Here is an 18,050-nt window from a genome sequence, read left to right on the forward strand (position 1 = left end):
CATTTATCGGCCAATTGGCGCCAAGTTTAAAATGCACAAGTCTCGGTTTTTCATCTTTATGTTTATTAAAACGTTACAATTTAATTCTATTACACTTTTGCTTATAAACGAAAGAAACAAATCATTGTCAATTGGTACATCATATTTTATACATCGTTTTCATATTCAAACTTCTAGCAATCAACAAAAGGCAAACACCAAGGTTACAACTTATTTATAAGAGTGTACAAATCATATAAAAAAATCGGCAAAAAACATGGATATTGACAAGCATAGATATAAAATCAGTTATGTCTCTCATTTGGGGTGGGCTCGAAAGTGACCAAACTTTTTTCTTGCCTGTTCTTTATGTACAAAAATAAAATGTCCTAAATGTTTAAAATGTCGAAGTTTGTCGTTGAATGTGCGCGAATGGATTTGGAGTTGGGTTGGGGCGATCCCAATAAGTGAGCCATTGGAGAGGGGTATTGCGGAAGTCCCTTTATTGAAAATTGTCAAGTTCTTATACGTGCCGGTGTTGTGCTGCTGATGCTGCTCCTGTTGTTGTCCCATTTTATGGTAATTCCTAACTAACATTTCTCAGAAGGAGTAAAACACGGTAAAAGTCAAATGTTGAAAGTGTTTCGTTCAAGGAGCGACCGTTGCCTGGCCTCTACCACTTCTTCTTGTGCTCGTCCATGGAAACGCCGCCAGGGCCCAAGGACACGATCATGAGGAGGCCACCGATCACCGAGAGAGTCTGCGAAGGGAATGCGTAAAAATAACACAAATTCGTGCGAAAGATATTGTAAACCTGCTAACCTGGAAAAAGTCGTATTTCAAGAAATCCCTGAGTGGCTTGTAGGACGGAATGGTCCACCAGGCATTGTGGTACAGGTTCAGGATCGTAAGCAGAGCCACCAGAATCAGGGCGGACAGCTTCGTCTTGTATCCCAGCACGACCAGCACCATCAGAATGGAGCCGATGATGTCCTGTATAACTTGCCATACGCTCAGCTCAAAGCGGATCAAAGTGATGAACATGAAGGCCAGCAGGATGCGGCCCGCCAGCTGCATGAAGTTCTTGGGCTTGTTTTCGCCCATCGATGGCACGCCGGCAAACAGGCTGCGCCCCTCTATCCTGGCTTCCGCCAGGACGAGCAGTAGGGCTCCGATGAGTGCAAAGTTTCGCAGTAAGAACTGGAAGTCCCACAGAATGGAGTAGGCAACGGTCTGCAAACAGAGGATCGGGTTAACGTCAAGGCTTTTGCTTCTGGCTGATATAAATGCAGACTCACCTGCAACACCACAATGAAGAAAAGCAGTCCCACCGCTATGTCGACCTTAAATCTGGCCATCACCATGCCGCAGCCGCCCAGTTGGCCCAACAGGTTGACGAGCACAAAGACGGTGGCCAGGAACTTGCCGCAGCCCCAGCTCATGTCCATGTACTCCCGCTGCTCGTTCCATTGGATGTACATGCGCAGGCCGTCCTCGAAGAACGTGGCGATGAGGCACAAACGGGCCACTGTGGGCAGCACATTTTTGCCGCGCTTGATGACCTGCAAAAATGAGTGTTCGATTGGTTCTGGTTGAGTTGAGAGCAATTGGGATGGGTGCTGATATGGTGATAAGGGGACTACTGACAAGGTGATAAGGGATTTAAATATACAATGCCGTTGAGCGTGGCTTGCGCGTAGTCGCTAGAAATCGCCCGCTGGCTGTGACGTGTCTCTAAACGCTAGTATCTCTCGATTGCTATCTGCCAGCTAACGGGTTTTGGCCCGGCTGTCAATGTAACTTCATACATGTATGTATGTAAATCGCGAGCAAGTTCACCTGGCTTTCTAGCCCAACTATTACGGAACTCGACCTGGCCGCTGGCGTCCAGCTGCCCGCTATTTCTTTTTCAACACTTTCACTTGCGGAGACAGCTCTCTCGCACACACACACAGACACATACGCATCAGCACACAGGTAGAAAATAAGCAGCGAGAGAGAGAGTTTTCCCTGCGGCAGACGCAACAACTGTCAATTGCGGTACTGGAGTACAAGGCAAACCCATCATCTGGGTTGCACCCAGATTCTTATTGGAAGCAAATGCCCAGCACGTTGCCCCCATGTCAGCGGATCGTGATTATATGCAGCCAAGACCCTCGAACTTTGCCGCGTTTGGGTGACGTTGGCAGTTTTCCCAGTTTGCAGCTGCCAGGGCTTCCCCGCAAACGCCATTTGGGGCGCATCGGGAAGACGCTTCCTGCGGTGGATATGGAGTCCTGGTGGACTTCTTTTTGGCAGTGGAACCTAATATATCTTACCTGTTCCGCCACATCCTCCGTTTTCGCTATGTACTCGTTGGGTATGCTCATGTTGGCTGCTTTGGGCTGATCCGATCTCTCACTTTGGGGCAATCGTCTGTGGAGACACTTTGGCAATTCGTTTCTGACTTCTTGGGCGTCGCGTCGCTCTCCAAATTGTTGTTAAGTTACCAAAAAATCATGAATTAAAAGGCAGGAACTTAAAAACACACACGCACGACAAAGTATAGCCGTGATGGGGCCTATCGTTATCGCTGCGTTATCGATAGCCAATGGGCAACACATGGCCAATCGAATTGATAATTCGCTGTGAATGGGAAAGCAGCAATCAAAAAACAAGCGTGCCTGTGCTCATTTTATTTGACAAGTTGAACGCTATTTATTTTCCCTGTAAAGATGTCCGTTCAACAATCCAAGCCAAAGCAGAAGAAAGTCAAAGTTAAAAAACAGGATGATGCCGGCTATGGATCCGGGGAATTTTCCTTGGACTGGGATGTAGACAGCTACAAGACGGAATACGAAAGTGATGAGCACTGGGATCTGCGACGCAGCTTCATGCTGGCCCACAAGGATCGTTTTGAGGAGGACCGGCTGGTGTGCCTGGCCCAAACGTTCGTCAACATGGAGTTCATGGGCTGCAAGTATCCAAGCGCGACGATGCTTTTGGTGGCCGAGTTGTCCAAGGAAATCGCAGCGGATTTCCGTCAGAAACGGGAACAGCGCCTGAAGAGAACATTTGTCTCGGCGTCGGATGCGGCGGAGCAGCGCGCCAAAGGTAGACGACTGAACAATTAGTGGGCCCATAGGCGAGAGAAGATTCTTTTTATCACTAGTAACTATACGAGCCAGAGAGACCAAAGCCTAATGCCTAATTCCAACTACTAGGGCGCCGGGCTCCACCCCTTCCCTCGACGAGCTCCCCAGAGGATAGCTCACACATAAAACGCCAGTGTTTTGGCGGCGGAGATCCAGTCGATCTCTATCAAGATCTGCGTTTCGGTCGGCTCATTGTGTACTTGGCTGGGGGACGAGCCTGCCTGCAAAACTCCTGCAACATTGCGAATGTCAAGTACGAAGAGCGTGTCAGCCGAGATCAGCCATTAAGCGATAATACAAAATACGCCGAATTATTAGTAAATGATGAGGTAATAGCGACAGGACAGGGGGAGAGCCTTAAGGCGGCCAAGAAAGCTGCCTATAAGCAGGCGCATTTGACGATCCAGTCCTATTGCTATAGTATTAAGGTATGAAATTTCTGAAATAATGTATGCCTTATTAAACCCGGTACTACGCTACACAGCTGAATGCCACGCGCGACACCATCAAGGTGGAAAAAAACAAGGACGGCGTCAACATCAAAGTCACCAATGAGTCCGCCGACAGTCCGTGCGATCCCAAATTGGACCCCAGCAACAAGGGATATCGCATGATGCGACTGATGGGCTGGACAGGCGGTGGCTTAGGGCGACTGAAGCAGGGACGTGAAGAGCCCGTATGGTAAGAGTTCGACTTTTAACGTATCACCAAACGAAACTATTTTATTTTATATTTTCAGTTATCTGCTAAAGAACAATCGTAATGGTCTTGGATTAATAAATCCAAAGGGAAATTTCGCTGATTACCGACGGCTTATAGAAAACTATGTGAGATCGGACGATATACGTGACATGCAGTTTGAGCCCACGTTTTCGAAGGAAGAAAGAACCACGCTTCACCAGTAAGCACCGTCATCCCACATCGTAAAAAATAATTGCTTATTATGTTGGCATTTCCCTTTACAGAATCGCCAGACAATTTGGCTTGCGTTCCGCTAGCTATGGGAGTGGAGAGAGCCGGCGCCTTTTGATTACCAAGAAGATCGACTATGGCACAATACTGACTGAGGTCCTGCTTCGGCGGAACCCCAAGTTTTGTGATCGTTACTTTGTGCACGTACCCATGCAGAAGGCGCACCTGTTTCCTGGTCATGTGGCCGACCTGGAGATGAACGATGTATGTGAATAGGCAGGACGAACAAAATCTCAGCTCATAGTACTCTTATAAAAAGATCTTTATTCTTAGTTTTAATATAAAGGATGTAAAATATATGAAAAGTATTTCTGACCGTGTACTTTGTTTACGTTTCGTGCTGAATGGCTGCGAGAAAGAAGAAGCATAGCTGCAATTTTAGTCTCCTGTATGTGCGATTTCAATGCATTTAGAATTTAGCAATGAATAAATGTCCTCGCTGCAACTGCGATGCTACAGGACAGAATCGCCTCGTCACCGACAGCTGTGGACACACCAAGTGTCGTCTCTGCCTGGTGGCGGATGTATCGGATTGCCTGGAATGTCGAGTTGCACGAAGTGTCGATATCCAGGAGACACAGGAAACGCAAGCAAGGACGTCGGCTGATAAGCGAATAATTGTCACAGATAAGGGCTACCACTGTACCGTCTGCAATAAGGATTTTCGCAGCCGGACCCAGCAGTATTACCACCTCACCTGCGGCAACGATCTTCTCAAGAAGTTCAACTGCAAGGAGTGCGGACGCGTGAGTTGCAGCATGTACTTATGCTGTGTGTAGTTTTCATGACTGAGATTTCCTTCCAGAGATTTGCTACCAGTTCACATTTAAAGTACCATCTAATGAGCCATGAGAAACAATCAAAACACTCGTGCAGCGTCTGCCACAAAAGTTTCAAGCAACCAATTGTTCTACAGCGCCACATGCTTACCCACAACCAGGAGAAGCATTTGTGCCCAATCTGCCAGAAGGTTTTCCGCCGCAAGAGCTCTCTTGCCAGCCACCTGGCGATCCACAGCGATCTCGGCCTGCAATTTAAATGCGAGCTCTGCTCTAAGCATTTCCAGAACAAGGCCAATTTGAACCAGCATCTGCGGAAACACGACAAGAACAATATTCGGCACATGTGTAAAGTGTGCCAGAAGTCCTTTCTGCGACAAACCACGCTTCGGCTGCACATGAAGCGCCACTCAAATCGCGAACGTCAGTCCTGTTCCCTGTGCGGCAAAAGCTACAATGATCCGGATGCTCTGGGCCGACATTTAAGACAACACAAGACTGCCGAACGCTACCGCTGTATCCAATGTGACATCACTATCAACCGAAAGGACAACATGCTGCGACATCTGCGATCCATGCACCCTGGTTGTGCGTTTGCCAGTACTGTTGAAATGGTTACACCGAGGTCCAGTGCTCAGGAGGCCACGACGGCGGAAGAAAGACCATCTCAGACTGTAAGATACAACAGTGTGATCCAGAGTGTGGGCAACGTTGAGCCAGTGATGTTGCTGCAATCTACGCCACTGCCATCTCAACTCCCTGAACTGCAGATGGAGAAAGGGAAAGCTGTCCCAGAGCATCTGCCTCTGCCAGATGTAATGCCAGAGGAGAATGTCCAGCTGTATCGCAAGATCATCTTGGATCTGGACAACGAGGAATACTCTAGCGAACCTAGCCCCGATGCCCAAGAACCAGCCATGCAACATCACCAGCCGCGTGTCCCGGGGCAAGGTAGCTCCAAATTTAGCGAGATGCACTGGCGCAAGAATTTCAAATATTGGTACCAAAAAGAAGAAAACACAAAGTGACGATATGATCTCTAATGAGTTGGCCCTTTTTCAAAGGGGTCCTCTAATTTATTAGAGATCAGTCAGGTGCTGCGAACCGAAGCGAACCGCAGCAATCTTGTTGGCCGCTAGCCATATTTCCGCGTGCCGGCGTCACTGCCAAGTTCACCGGCCATCGGAAGCAGCAAGACCGCTTAATTTGCAACTAACAGTATTCAATATGATGGACGAGCAATCGGAACTCGAGACACTGCGTGAAATTTATTACCTAACTGATGATGCGTCGTGCAACTGGCGCAAGTTGCTTGTCCTGGGCGACTGCCTGGACCAACAGCTCAAGCGCAAGCTGCTCTGGATGTGGCCGACATCGGTGGACTTGGACTACTTTAATCAGCTGCTAGCCATGCACGACATCCAGCGAGTTTTGAGCATCGGCTGCGGCAGTGGGCTTTTGGAATGGCTTATGACAGTGTCTGGAGGTCGGAAAGTCCCCATGTTTGGCTTGGAGGTCGATCGCAACTGGTGGCAGAGCAAGTACTCCGTTCGAAGTTTTATACCGCTTAACTATTTAGAGGATGCCAGCCAACTGGATACGGATTTATTGACCAAATGCTGCAGTGACGTTCATCCGTGTGCCTTGCTCTTCTGCTACTTCAACAATCGAGGAGCTTTTCTGGACTATCTAAATGTGTATCAAGGAAAGTGGCTTATATTGATTGGACCATTGCCCGCCCTGGGAATCCACACAGATCCCAATCCCGCCCAGCCCCAACTGCCCATCGACCAGTGGATCCTGCGAGAACGCCTTAACTGGACTGACCACAACATTGTGGCATTCTACGAAAAGATAGCCTAGTCTAGTCTGTAGTATCTCTATAATTGTAGTAATAAACCATTGCCTTACATCCTAATTAGTTCCTGTTCACTTCTATGTGAAACTTGCAGGCGGGTATGCTTTGCACTTCGGCCGTCACGGTGCTGTTAATGCCTAGATTGCTGAGAGCTCCTCGCACCAGCCCGCACGTGAAGGCCACGAACTTGGGCGCGTGCTCCAGCTGCTTGGTGCCCGGCGAGATGCGAGTCAGAAAGCGGAAAGCCTTGTCCTGCACAACGTACATTCCGTGGTTGTTCGTCCTCAGGTTGTCCACTTGCTTCTTGTATATAAGCATCCAGAAGTCGGTGCATATAAACTTCATAGTCTCCAACTCGTCCTTAAAACGCGAAACTTCACGGGTGAGCCGCTCAATCAGGCGGTAGCCGGTGGTGAAGCCTATATACTCCAAAGTGGCCAGGTCGTGCTCCTAATAGGCGGAACCAAATCAAAATCGGTTGTATGACTGATTTTTTTTTGCGTCCCTCGTGTTCCTACCTTATTGCTATCCAGACAATAATTGACTATCTCTGCATGGAGGCAATCGAAAAGGATTTCTTCAGACATTTTCGAGGATTTAATTTTTCTTTGTGAGTTCAACAAATTTTTCCTCGGATTTGTTTTGATCTAGATTTAAACAGCTGTTGCAAGCGTTAACGGGCGAATGTCTTGTTTGCTTTTAGTGGTTTATTGTTATTACTATTATTTATACTTTAATATCAAGAGTATGTATAATTATTTTAATATGAATACTCTAAAATGAGCAGATTTGATAGATCTATTTAGCGTAATTTCAAATCATTTTATAACCATATATTTTTCGATGCATATATTTAGCTAAGCTGCACACATTTCTATCGCTGATCTGGCATCACTATTCAGTGAGGGGGTGTTTGGACAAAAACACAACAAAAAATGTATACAAAACAATTCCGATTAAAATTCGCAGAATAAGTGAATTAAACTTGAACAATTGACAATTAGTAAATAATCCAGTATGCTAGACCTCGTTCACAAAGCCACGCTGCATAGCATGGTCTGTCAGGCAATCCTAGTGTTAATCTGTTTGCTATGCTACGGATGCGGTGGCCTCAGTGGAGCGAAGTTTGTCTTCGATGATACGGTGGCCATCGTCAAGAACCGGGATGTCAACTCACTGCCCACCAACTGGACGGCGATCTTCACGCACGACTTCTGGGGTGCTTCCTTGCTCAGTTCCGATTCCCACAAATCATTTCGGCCACTGACCACCCTGATGTTCCATTGCGAGTATGCCCTTCTGGGGCTAAGTGCCGCCCACATGAAGTTCCTAAACCTCCTGCTACACTGCGTCAACACGCTGCTCATGTGGCGATTGATTCGCTCTCTCTATGTTCCGGAGGTCAGCACGGCAAGATGGGCCATCCTCTCCGCTGCTCTATTTGCCGCCCATCCAATTCACACAGAGGCGGTTTCTGGTGTGGTTGGAAGGGCCGAGCTCATGTTCGGCATGATTCACTTGTTGTGTCTTCTGCTGACCGTGGCCAATACCGGAAGACTTGGTCCACAGACTGGCGGTCTAATCATGCTGCTCACCGCTGTGGGAATGCTGTTCAAGGAGTCCGCTGTGACCATCCCCATGTCGTGTGTACTATTGGATTACTTTCAAAACGGCTACTATCATCTGCGATTCAAGGATCAGTGGAGTCTTTTGCGCACCCGGATCAGCTACTTGTTCTACTTGCTGGGTACCTTGGGTCTGCTGACGGCTCGCCTTTGGTGGCAGGACTTTGAGACGCCTACCTTCAAGGAAGTTGACAACCCCGTTGCGCACAATGAGCACGTGCTGACCCGTGGGCTCTCCCAGCAGTATCTGCTGGTCATGAACATCTGGCTGATGCTGTGCCCCCACTGGCTATGCTACGACTGGGCATTGGGTTGCGTCAAGTTGGTGACCAACATCTGGGATCTGAGACTGCAGGGCGTCATCGGATTCTACTCCATCGTATTGGTGGCTCTGATGAACTTCCGACGGCTGCCCGGAATGATGTTAGCTCTGGGTTTAATGATCGTCCCGTTCCTGCCCGCGTCGGGAATCATTTGCGTAGGATTCGTGATTGCCGAACGGACGCTCTATGTACCCTCCATTGGCTTTTGCCTGCTGTCCATCTATGGATTCTTATATTGGTATGACAGCAGTACGGAAAACACCCACTGGCGCACTGCTCTACGGATTCTTTTAATGCTGCTCTTTTCGGTTATGATGGTACGGACTCGGCAGCGAGCTACTGACTGGCTTAACGAGGAGCAGTTGTTCAAGTCCGCGCTACAGGTGTGTCCTGACAATGCCAAGGTACACTATAACATAGCCCGACTGGCCACTGATATGGGAAACAATACGAAAGCCTTTCAGCACTACCACAGGGCCATTGAATTGTATCCGAACTATGAGTCAGCTCTTATGAACCTCGGCAACCTGTATCGGGAGCACGGTCAACTATCCACCGCCGAGGAATACATTCGATTGGCTTTGCAGGCGTATCCCGCATTTCCAGCGGCTTGGATGAATCTCGGCATTGTGCAGTCGGCTCAGGGAAAGTACGACAAGGCTCTGGCCAGCTATGAGAAGGCCCTGAAGTACAGAGCCAATTTCGCCGTCTGCTACTACAACATGGGCAATCTGTATCTGGAGCAGAAACGTTACGCCGAAGCGCTTCATCATTGGCAGCATGCTGTGGCACTAAATCCCCGCCAGCCAAAAGCCTGGGCTAACATTCTGACAATGCTGGACAACAAGGGGTTGCAGGATGACGCCTTGCGCATCTCTAATCAGGCTCTCCAACATCTACCCAACGATGTCAGTATCCTTTTCATTCGAGCAAACGTGCTTGGCAAATTAAAACATTATACGGAGGCGGAGGCGATCTACAAGCGCGTTATTGAGCTGGAGCCCCACAACACATTGTACCACACGAATCTCGGAGTTCTCTATCATCGCTGGGACAAGACGCAGGAGGCTATAGAGGCTTATCGGACTGCAATAAGTATTAGTGCGGCTAGAGCAACGACAGCCCGGGAGAATCTCAGCAAGCTCTTAAAACGCCTGGAAAGGGAGGCGCAAGTCATGCAGAGATAAGCGTTTCAAGTCCCACCATCCAAATATGGATCCAACCAAAATCTTGGTTGTTTGCAAATAATAAGAGGTATGTACACTTCGCAAGCTGTAATAATCCCAAACGAAAGACGAGGTTGTGGGTTAAATTACTTATTCATAAAAGACATTAAAACTAGTTAGTCTAATTTAATTTTAATTCCGTGCAATATTGTATCTATATCATACATTCATATCCCATCAGCTAAAATCTCATGACACCCTAATTGTATTTAGTATAAGTTAGGATAGTTTATTCATTTACTCGAGGGTATATACAATTAATGTTAAAACTAAATAATGATCGAACAATTACAAGACGACTTACATAATTTAACTAAACTCTAGAACTAAGCGCTACATGAAATACTTCAAAGAATAGTGACAATTGTGGCACCATTGTAAAATAATTCAATTCCATTAAAGATTCATGATTTTAAAATAATAATACCGCAAATTACATAGGTTTATATATAACACATATAAACAGATCGGGCTGCTCGAACATGGAAATAGCTGAAAAACTTTGGCAGAATGCGAGACGACAGGTCGAACAAAAGAGAGATTAACGTGGACATCAGTAAATATTCAAGATACATGCATGCGTCTATGTACTATATGCGTAGGCGTAAAGGTACAACAAAGTCTTTGTGTTTGAGATACGGGTCTGTTGGGTTTTTCTGGGCGAGCAAGCAAGCAGCAGCGGCTGGCAACTAAATCAAATAATAATGAGCAAATAACACAGCTAGCACAGCAACAGGGTTATGTGGTGGTGGCGGCAACGATCTACAGCAGCACAAACTCTTCGCTTTCACTATCATCTTGGTCGTGCTCATCGCCGTGCTGTGGCGGCGCCAGTTGAGCGCCCAATTCCTGGGCCAGAGAAGCCACCTGTTTTATGAGCGGCTTGTACAGCGAATCGCTCATTTCGTCCCGCTCGTGATCCATGCAACGACCGCGGGAAAATGAGAACAATGGATAGTTCATCTCTGTTTGCTCGGTTTGATGGGATGACTGAGGCGTCGTATGATGGCTCCCGGCCGCCTTATCCACAGTTGCCCCTGAGGCGCAACGCATAGGATGCAAATACTGTTGAAATTAAGATATTTAATAGGACGTTGGAAAACGAAATGTTTGGCTTTTGCTTACCAACTGTACGCTCTCCATAAAATTGTCGAAATCACTTTTGGTGGCACAGTAAAAGCCGATACAACAACTAGGATCCATTTTGCTGGCCTTAAGCTTCCGCGGCGACTTGCAGTGAAACGAGTGCAGGGAGAAGTTCTCTTGGTTCACATCCACCATCTCCTGGCAATAGTGCGGATCCAAGTGGATGAGCCTGTCCTCCTGGAAGCCGACAAAGTACAGCGAATGCTTTGGCTTTCCACCAAGGATGCCCAGGCAGTGTTCTGTACTCAGCAGCAGCTTCAGACAATGGGCATACACAGGATTCAGTTTATCACTGCCCAGGCGCAAAGGTATCAGAACGATGAGGGACTTCCAGTGCTGTTGTTGCTCCGTTTTGGTAGTTTCCGCCTGCGGCCGCTTCGCTTGTTGCCAAGGCACATGGGGTTTTGGCGCCGGTTCCGGAATGCTGCATTGATCCTCAATATCTTGCAAGTAAACTAAAACAACACAAAGACGGTTATCAAATCACATACGTTATCAATTGAGCCCCTGAGTAATGAGCTTCGCGAACAAGGTTGCAGCAATTACTCATGAACATATCAATGTGTCATGGTAGTTATCTTATGAATCTTTGATTAAGGGATTCCTTTCTGCTTGAACTTACTCGTGCAATCTTTGGCTACATAGACACTAATATTGTCAAAGTCTGCATTTTCCTGAGCCGCGTGCTCTAAGGCGTGTCTGTGGTGAAGTTGAAGAGTTGTTTGATTTAATAAAGATTAAAAAAGCGATAAAGATCTGTACTCACTTAAGCAAATAGGAAACAGAGGCGGGACCGTACCAATCGCCAGGTTTTTTACCCAAATGCTCCCCCAGCCGCACCAGGGCGTGGATGGAGAAGGGACTGCTTTTTGAGGAACTGTCCCCGAACCACTTGACGATCTTCTTATGCATATTGTCCTCGTAAGTCGAGTGCAACTGGGACTCTGAATCATAGCGCCAGCCTGAAGCATAAAGGTTTATTGGTAATCAAACATATTTGTGCGGGTTCATTTAACTTACTTCGCCCTAGGAAGTGACAGATGAGTCCTTGAGCGAAGAGCATCTGACCACTCCTTAGCATACAGCCCCAACCGCAGTCCGAGGTGTAGTTGGAGCCATTCATTATTGGGAACTCTCGACGGTAGGTCATCCAAATCCTACTGTAAAAGTCACGACGAAAGCCTTCGATGCCCTCCTCCCAAGGCTGTTCGCCCACTTGGTTCTCCACCGCGTCCATTCCCAGTTCCTGGGGCACCACAATCTCATCGATCTGCTGCGGATTAAGGGCTGGATACAAGGAGGTTGATGTCGATGTGGCCTGAATGCTGTCGAACGCCGATGTGGCGTTATCGGGGGTGGTATCCGCCCCGCTGGGCAGCTCGGTGATGGAACTTTCCATGCTTACGGGCGGAGTAAAGCGTCGATGATAGCACCGTCCTAGCAGCCACACGGGCTGCTCCTTTGAGAAGCTGGTCTGCCTCATCTTGCCGCTCCAGCCATACTTCACATTGTGCCACATTGCGACGAGCTTGGACTCCATGCCCTTGGTGGGAGTACGGTTTGCCGACAGGTCACCGGGTTCCTCGTTGTGCTGCTCCACGTGACCGCAGCTCGGACCGCTGTTGCCGCCGCCGTAGAGCTGACTGAAGGCGTTCATGAAACGTGATGACGTCGATATTTTGCGCTGCGGAGTCGCTGTCGCAGCGTTTTCCGTCTTGAGGTTCAGATTGGCACCTGATGTGCTTACGGGGGAGGGGGAAGGGACGCGTGGAACGGCGAATACAGTGCGATGAATCGTCTGTATGGGGGCCGCCTGCTCCTCCTCGATGGCGCCGTCCTCCACCAGCGGCAAGGAGAGCGGATCCGCATCCTGGCCGCATATCCGGCTACCCTCTACAATGGTCCCCTCGCCGGCGGCTTCGAAGAGCATCAGTTTTTCGTCGGTCAACTTGGAAAGGAGGCCGTCATAGTTCATCTGGTTGGTGGCCGTGGACGAGGACATGAAAACAGAGGCGGAAGTGGTAGAAGAGCTATGACGCTTTGTCCGCAGCTTGCGGAACTTAAAGAACTGCGGCATTGTAATCTTGGTGCGAGCCCCTTGCTGGCCCTGGCTTAACTGACAACCGACCACCGATTGCGTGCTAATTACAAATGTTTACTCACCGTTTATTTGTTGACAAAATAAGATAAAGTAACTCCACGAAATTTGTTTTTCTTATTCGCGAGAAGTACAATTGCCAATTTCAGTGTTGCCAGACTGCAAATCTGCTCTATTATGAATATGTAGGTAATGTGTGTTCTTTTTTACGTTTATCTACTAATGAGTTCAAAATGAATAGTGAATTTTGTTATCAACAGGTTTGTGTTAAACTATTTTTAAACAATTTGTATCTTTATCTAAAATTCTTATACATATAATATTTGAATTAATAAATTAAAAGGCGCCTGGTATAGGTCTGCCCTTGGCATGTCCATTTAATAGTAATATTTTACGCGGAAAACGATTTCTGGAACACCCTTATTTACTTCCGGCATGTGTGCGGTCTGGCAGCTCCGCGACAAGAATGACCAGCTGTGCGGGTGCTAAAATTCTATTGCGCAACGCTGAATTTCTAAACACTCGCTTCGCCCCACACACAACATTACTGACGACAGCCGCTCAAAATGGTAAGTAATGCAAATTCCTGCAAATAGAAGCGCTTAGCTAATCGAAAACAATTCGATGTCGCCGTCCAGCAGGGCCCAATTCAAAGGTTGGTGTACACATTTGGTCATCGCACCTGTAGCCAATTGCCGATGATCGGCGGAGCAACGATATCCCAAACAAAACCAACAACAATGGCTCTCTCCGTTCGCCAATCCTCCTCCTCCGTGCTGGCCACGGAGTCCTCTAACAAGGGAATGATTATTCTGAACCGGCCCAAGGCGCTTAACGCCATCAACTTGGAGATGGTACGCAAGATCTACAAGCACCTGAAGAAGTGCGAGAAGTCCAAGTCGCTGGTGATCATCAAGGGCACAGGTGACAAGGCCTTCTGCGCCGGTGGAGATGTGCGCGCTCTGGTCGAGGCTGGCCCTACGGATGAGTCGAAGAGCTTCTTCCGGGAGGAGTACAGCACGAATGCCCTGATCGGAAACTATAAGATTCCCTACATCGCCATCATTGACGGTATTACCATGGGCGGTGGCGTGGGTCTGAGTGTGCATGGCAAGTACCGGGTGGCCAGCGATCGGACACTGTTCGCCATGCCCGAGACGGCGATTGGCCTCTTCCCGGATGTGGGTGGATCATACTTCCTGCCTCGACTGCAGGGAAAGCTGGGCCTCTATCTGGGTCTCACAGGATATCGACTGCGCGGAGCCGATGTCTATTACTCAGGCATTGCTACGCACTACTGCGAGAGCAGCAAGATCCCTGATCTGGAGACGGCTCTCCTTAACTGCCCGGATGCGGATGATGTGCCTGAGCTGCTGCAGAAGTACCATTCCCCGCCAGAAAAGCCCTTCTCGCTGCAGCCTGTCCTGGAGCAGATCAACAAGAACTTTTCAGCGGACTCGGTGGAGGGGATTCTAGAGAATCTGCAGAACGATGGCAGTGAATGGGCCAAGAAGACGCTTGAGGTGAGTGGGGCACAGTTTACTAAGTGATAAGAACACAATCGGATGTTAATTGGCTGGGCCAATCATCGCTTGACGCGCGCTTTTAGCGCCTAAATATTTGATCCGTTTCCAGCCAATTAGCAACGCTTTAGTTGCTGCACGACTTTTCTTAACTGAATAAGTTACACTAGCTCACAAACTCACACCCCACACCTTGTTGCATTTTTCTATTAGAGTTGAATTTTATTATTGAAATCAGACACATTGCTTTTTTCTTTGTTTTAGACGCTCTCGAAGATGTCTCCCACCTCGATGAAGGTTACGTTCCGTCAGTTGGAGCTCGGATCACAGCTGTCGCTGGCTCAGTGTCTTATTATGGAATATCGTCTGGCCGTGCGTCATCTGGAGCGAAGTGATTTCAAGGAGGGAGTGCGCGCCCTACTCATCGACAAGGATCAGAAGCCCCAGTGGCAGCCAACCAAGCTGGCCGATGTCACTGAGGAACATGTGCAGTGGTTTTTCCGCAAGCTACCGGACACCGAGGAACTCAAGCTGTAATGTAGCAAGCTTAGTTTTGTTTTTGTTTGAGCCTTGGCATCCAATCCTGTTTGTCTTCCGTTGAGCCGCTCATTCTTATATGCACACAACTTAATATCTTTGTATATATCATTGCAAGCTTGAGTTATGTTATGCATGGTTCCTTGCCTGCCGTTTTGCAATATTCTTTATATATCTTTAGCGTTCTGTGGCCACAGTTTGATGAGTTCTGTCGGCTAATTTTCCGCAATCTCTTCTCTGTTTCATTCCAACAGCGAATAACTTCGAGGAAGAATCCTATTCGCCGGTATTTACCAATAACGATTGTGAAATTCAATGCATTTAAATATATGATATACATATATGCCTATATATATTATGTACAATTCGTAGTCCTAATACAATCAATAATTGTGCCTAAAGAATCGTTAGAATTCGTTTACCAAGAATAAAAAGAAGTGTATACGTTTAATAACTGATCGTTGTTGGTGACTAAGCGCTGTTATCCTTTAGCTTGATACTGTCCTCCACCATGTTTGTCAGCTCGACTAGCTTATCGATCTGGGTGGCCTGAAAGTTTAGTTTGCACAGCTCCTGCCTCCAGGATGTGACATCCACTCGCAGTTGGACGCGAATCTTATCATCGTCAGACATTACAGCCGAGCTTCCAGTCGAAACAGTCGCGGCTCCGCCACTTTTTACATTTCGCAAGCGTCGCAATGACTCCTCGGTTTTCTGTACGGATGTGAGCACATCGCTCACCACATTGAAGTACCTATAGTGCGAATAAAAGTTCAGAGAAATTCGAACCCATCGTAAAATTATACTCACGCCTTGGTTATGTGACTAGCAACTTCCGCCAAGATTTGTTCCACCACCAGGGTGCCAAGCTGGGACTCGTTCTGCTGGGCAAATGCCTTCAGCGGTCGCAGCATTTGCTCCACATAGCTCGAACATCGTGTGGGAACCTCTCGATTCGTCTTGCGATACAGCCGCGGCAAGTCGTTTACCTGTCGCACATTTTCCGTCTCGCATTCTCCGATCAGCAACTCCACTAAGGTCTTTTGTATGTTGGTCAAATGCGCACCTAGCGTGTCGGCTAGGCAGGACATCGATTTGGCCAAAACGTCGCTAAAGATCTTCGTACACTGTTCAACGGGCACTGATTTAATAATCAATTGCTGAAGCTCTGGCAGATGCGCGTCAAGTTTGCGAATGTCAGCATGGAGGGCAATAAGCAACTGGTTTCGAGTGTAGGGCTTAGAAAAGTTGCTGCCTTTCGATTGAGTAATTGCATCCGTGATCCAGCGCGAAAGACGCAGTACCACCTGCACATTAAGTTTGTAAAATTTCGGAAATACTTCGGGTAGGTAAACTCCCTCGGCCCAGCACCGTGTCATAGCCTCCTTCGCGGCATTAAATGCGGATATTTTGTAGTCACTATCGGTGAGATTATCTTTTAAACTATCCTCCTGGAGCACCGGCTCCAACTGGGCTTCAAATTTACCAGCAATTTCCTAGAAGCATTTCACATTAATCGAAAATTCTACTATATAAACTTATTTACATACTTGAAAGCATATTTGGAAGTAAACCGGAAGATTCCAGCGAGCCTCAAAACTTTTTGTTTGCTTGTGCTGGCGATAGAACGTTACGGCCTGCTCTCCGGAGCAGGTCAATAGCTCCTCTATTTTGCCCAGGAAATCGCGAGTGCACTTGTATTTTACATAGAACACCTCCGAATTGCCAGGCGCAAATATGGAATTCATGTGCAGTTCGAGACGCGTCTCCACATCAGACCAGTAACTATTAACCACGAAGTTAAAGCCCGGAAACTTATCAGAGTAAAGCGTAAGGCGCAGCAAATCGGTCATATGCAGCGATATAAAGTTGAGGATCTTGCTGTAGATGCCAGCTAATCCCTGCGGCGAGTTTTGCAACTGTTGTTCGCCAATGACGCCCGTCATATACGGTGCCACCACATCCTCGCGGAAGGCGCACTCTGCCTGATCACAGGCATTTAGAGTTATGTAGATCCGCAAGCAGCGCTCTAAGGATTCCGGTGCCGAGTTGCGTGCCTGGCTAAGGGCGTCATTGAAGAAGCGTCGCAGATGCTGATGCAATTGCTCTTCTAGCTGTTGGATCTTCCCTTGATGGTCGGGACTTAAGTGCTTGAAACAGTGTTTCTCATGGAACTTCAATTGAATCAGGTCCAGAGCAGCGCGCTCCAGGTCAACGGCCTTAATTGGTTGTTCCCCGCTGAGCTTTCGGTCGATTAGATCCTGAAGCTTGTTAATGGTCTCATACACTTTCTTGAGGCTCTGCAGACCGCGTTTGAACTCGCGAAGCTGACGCTTTTCCTCCAACTGGGCCCGCAGCTCGGTCACGTTCTCATCTATCAAGCCGTGAATGCTCTCGATGTCGCTGCGGAATTGCTCCAATGGCTGTTGAATGGTCTTTATATTCTGGTCCAGTCCCACCAGGTTTGCGCTCAAGTTTACGAAGTCTGCGTAATCCTCGTTGATCAAATCTATCATGGCCGCCCGCAGACCTTTGAGGTAAAGGCCCAGGTTGTCGCGTAGCTGCTCCAGACTGGGCGCATTGCGGTTCTTGTGCAGAAACTCATCCACCGAGAAGTTTGCCTGTTCGAAGTAATTTTAGCAAGGGAACACATATCTGACATGGATTACTGACCTTCATAAACTCATTCTTGTCGAAGCACAGCTTCTCCGCTGTGCTGGTGGAGCCAGCGGTCAAGTGAGCCGACTTTTTGACCGGATCATGCATTGCCTTAGGGCTGGAATTTAATTATTTGTATATTTTTAACAAATTCTTGCCACGAAAGTTTCTCGGGTCTTAGCACCGATATCA

The 18,050-nt window shown here is 47.8% G+C and overlaps 9 protein-coding genes across 10 annotated transcripts; 5 read left to right on the top strand and 4 right to left on the bottom strand.

Annotated features, from left to right (window-relative positions):
* Positions 1 to 41: 41 nt before the first annotated feature.
* Surf4 (Surfeit 4) lies at positions 42 to 2,565 on the bottom strand. Its single transcript, NM_057874.5, has 4 exons — positions 2,298 to 2,565; positions 1,278 to 1,541; positions 802 to 1,212; positions 42 to 739 (listed from the first exon to the last, which is right to left on the bottom strand). The coding sequence occupies exons 1-4, from the start codon at positions 2,346 to 2,348 to the stop codon at positions 653 to 655; spliced, it is 813 nt and encodes a 270-aa protein (NP_477222.1). The 5' UTR covers positions 2,349 to 2,565; the 3' UTR covers positions 42 to 652.
* Positions 2,566 to 2,593: 28 nt separating this feature from the next.
* CG31301 (uncharacterized protein) lies at positions 2,594 to 4,401 on the top strand. Its single transcript, NM_142192.4, has 5 exons — positions 2,594 to 3,072; positions 3,183 to 3,541; positions 3,598 to 3,794; positions 3,853 to 4,014; positions 4,079 to 4,401. The coding sequence occupies exons 1-5, from the start codon at positions 2,694 to 2,696 to the stop codon at positions 4,299 to 4,301; spliced, it is 1,320 nt and encodes a 439-aa protein (NP_650449.1). The 5' UTR covers positions 2,594 to 2,693; the 3' UTR covers positions 4,302 to 4,401.
* A 35-nt stretch (positions 4,402 to 4,436) lies between these two features.
* On the top strand, positions 4,437 to 6,780 carry CG42726 (uncharacterized protein). Its single transcript, NM_169648.3, has 2 exons — positions 4,437 to 4,831; positions 4,891 to 6,780. The coding sequence occupies exons 1-2, from the start codon at positions 4,508 to 4,510 to the stop codon at positions 5,890 to 5,892; spliced, it is 1,326 nt and encodes a 441-aa protein (NP_732017.3). The 5' UTR covers positions 4,437 to 4,507; the 3' UTR covers positions 5,893 to 6,780.
* Positions 4,437 to 6,780, top strand: CG42727 (uncharacterized protein). The gene is made up of 2 exons (NM_001202294.1): positions 4,437 to 4,831; positions 4,891 to 6,780. Exon 2 carries the CDS (start codon positions 6,092 to 6,094, stop codon positions 6,725 to 6,727), a length of 636 nt encoding a protein of 211 aa, NP_001189223.1. The 5' UTR covers positions 4,437 to 4,831; positions 4,891 to 6,091; the 3' UTR covers positions 6,728 to 6,780.
* On the bottom strand, positions 6,734 to 7,384 carry Trs33 (TRAPP subunit 33). Its single transcript, NM_142193.4, has 2 exons — positions 7,241 to 7,384; positions 6,734 to 7,172 (listed from the first exon to the last, which is right to left on the bottom strand). Exons 1-2 carry the CDS (start codon positions 7,307 to 7,309, stop codon positions 6,783 to 6,785), a joined length of 459 nt encoding a protein of 152 aa, NP_650450.1. The 5' UTR covers positions 7,310 to 7,384; the 3' UTR covers positions 6,734 to 6,782.
* Positions 7,385 to 7,613: 229 nt separating this feature from the next.
* On the top strand, positions 7,614 to 10,315 carry Tmtc4 (Transmembrane O-mannosyltransferase targeting cadherins 4). Its single transcript, NM_142194.3, has one exon. The coding sequence runs from the start codon at positions 7,740 to 7,742 to the stop codon at positions 9,855 to 9,857; it is 2,118 nt and encodes a 705-aa protein (NP_650451.1). The 5' UTR covers positions 7,614 to 7,739; the 3' UTR covers positions 9,858 to 10,315.
* On the bottom strand, positions 10,109 to 13,313 carry Atg4b (Autophagy-related 4b). The gene is made up of 6 exons (NM_142195.2): positions 13,206 to 13,313; positions 12,063 to 13,017; positions 11,809 to 12,004; positions 11,665 to 11,741; positions 11,022 to 11,497; positions 10,109 to 10,961 (listed from the first exon to the last, which is right to left on the bottom strand). Exons 2-6 carry the CDS (start codon positions 13,015 to 13,017, stop codon positions 10,659 to 10,661), a joined length of 2,007 nt encoding a protein of 668 aa, NP_650452.1. The 5' UTR covers positions 13,206 to 13,313; the 3' UTR covers positions 10,109 to 10,658.
* A 304-nt stretch (positions 13,314 to 13,617) lies between these two features.
* Hibch (3-hydroxyisobutyryl-CoA hydrolase) lies at positions 13,618 to 15,652 on the top strand. Of its 2 annotated transcripts, none has more exons than NM_169649.2 (3): positions 13,618 to 13,709; positions 13,779 to 14,663; positions 14,928 to 15,652. In NM_169649.2, exons 1-3 carry the CDS (start codon positions 13,707 to 13,709, stop codon positions 15,198 to 15,200), a joined length of 1,161 nt encoding a protein of 386 aa, NP_732020.2. In that variant the 5' UTR covers positions 13,618 to 13,706; the 3' UTR covers positions 15,201 to 15,652. The 2 variants fall into 2 exon arrangements, with proteins under 2 accessions (NP_732020.2, NP_650453.3); NM_142196.3 differs by having other exon boundaries at positions 13,782 to 14,663.
* Positions 14,870 to 18,046, bottom strand: Cog2 (Component of oligomeric golgi complex 2). Its single transcript, NM_079642.3, has 4 exons — positions 17,874 to 18,046; positions 16,751 to 17,821; positions 16,011 to 16,696; positions 14,870 to 15,954 (listed from the first exon to the last, which is right to left on the bottom strand). The coding sequence occupies exons 1-4, from the start codon at positions 17,964 to 17,966 to the stop codon at positions 15,672 to 15,674; spliced, it is 2,133 nt and encodes a 710-aa protein (NP_524366.1). The 5' UTR covers positions 17,967 to 18,046; the 3' UTR covers positions 14,870 to 15,671.
* Positions 18,047 to 18,050: the final 4 nt, after the last annotated feature.

Source organism: Drosophila melanogaster, chromosome 3R (assembly GCF_000001215.4).
Source record: "Drosophila melanogaster chromosome 3R".
In the NCBI taxonomy this organism is placed as follows: Eukaryota; Metazoa; Arthropoda; class Insecta; order Diptera; family Drosophilidae; genus Drosophila; species Drosophila melanogaster.

Excerpts from the sequence above, each read along its gene's own strand:
- Hibch (NM_169649.2), top strand. Across the intron at positions 14,664-14,927 it reads GGGCCAAGAAGACGCTTGAG|ACGCTCTCGAAGATGTCTCC; the intron begins GTGAGTGGGGCA and ends TCTTTGTTTTAG.
- Surf4 (NM_057874.5), bottom strand. The coding sequence starts at position 2,348 with ATGAGCATACCCAACGAGTACATAGCGAAAACGGAGGATGTGGCGGAA. Across the intron at positions 1,213-1,277 it reads TCTTCATTGTGGTGTTGCAG|ACCGTTGCCTACTCCATTCT; the intron begins GTGAGTCTGCAT and ends CTCTGTTTGCAG. Across the intron at positions 740-801 it reads TGAAATACGACTTTTTCCAG|ACTCTCTCGGTGATCGGTGG; the intron begins GTTAGCAGGTTT and ends TTCCCTTCGCAG.
- CG31301 (NM_142192.4), top strand. The coding sequence starts at position 2,694 with ATGTCCGTTCAACAATCCAAGCCAAAGCAGAAGAAAGTCAAAGTTAAA. Across the intron at positions 3,542-3,597 it reads CCTATTGCTATAGTATTAAG|CTGAATGCCACGCGCGACAC; the intron begins GTATGAAATTTC and ends TACGCTACACAG. Across the intron at positions 4,015-4,078 it reads GAAAGAACCACGCTTCACCA|AATCGCCAGACAATTTGGCT; the intron begins GTAAGCACCGTC and ends TTCCCTTTACAG.
- Cog2 (NM_079642.3), bottom strand. The coding sequence starts at position 17,966 with ATGCATGATCCGGTCAAAAAGTCGGCTCACTTGACCGCTGGCTCCACC. Across the intron at positions 17,822-17,873 it reads ACAAGAATGAGTTTATGAAG|GCAAACTTCTCGGTGGATGA; the intron begins GTCAGTAATCCA and ends TACTTCGAACAG. Across the intron at positions 16,697-16,750 it reads ACTTCCAAATATGCTTTCAA|GAAATTGCTGGTAAATTTGA; the intron begins GTATGTAAATAA and ends AAATGCTTCTAG.
- Trs33 (NM_142193.4), bottom strand. The coding sequence starts at position 7,309 with ATGTCTGAAGAAATCCTTTTCGATTGCCTCCATGCAGAGATAGTCAAT. Across the intron at positions 7,173-7,240 it reads ATTGTCTGGATAGCAATAAG|GAGCACGACCTGGCCACTTT; the intron begins GTAGGAACACGA and ends TCCGCCTATTAG.
- Tmtc4 (NM_142194.3), top strand. The coding sequence starts at position 7,740 with ATGCTAGACCTCGTTCACAAAGCCACGCTGCATAGCATGGTCTGTCAG.
- Atg4b (NM_142195.2), bottom strand. The coding sequence starts at position 13,017 with ATGAACTATGACGGCCTCCTTTCCAAGTTGACCGACGAAAAACTGATG. Across the intron at positions 12,005-12,062 it reads CTGTCACTTCCTAGGGCGAA|GCTGGCGCTATGATTCAGAG; the intron begins GTAAGTTAAATG and ends TTTATGCTTCAG. Across the intron at positions 11,742-11,808 it reads TCTGTTTCCTATTTGCTTAA|ACACGCCTTAGAGCACGCGG; the intron begins GTGAGTACAGAT and ends ACTTCACCACAG.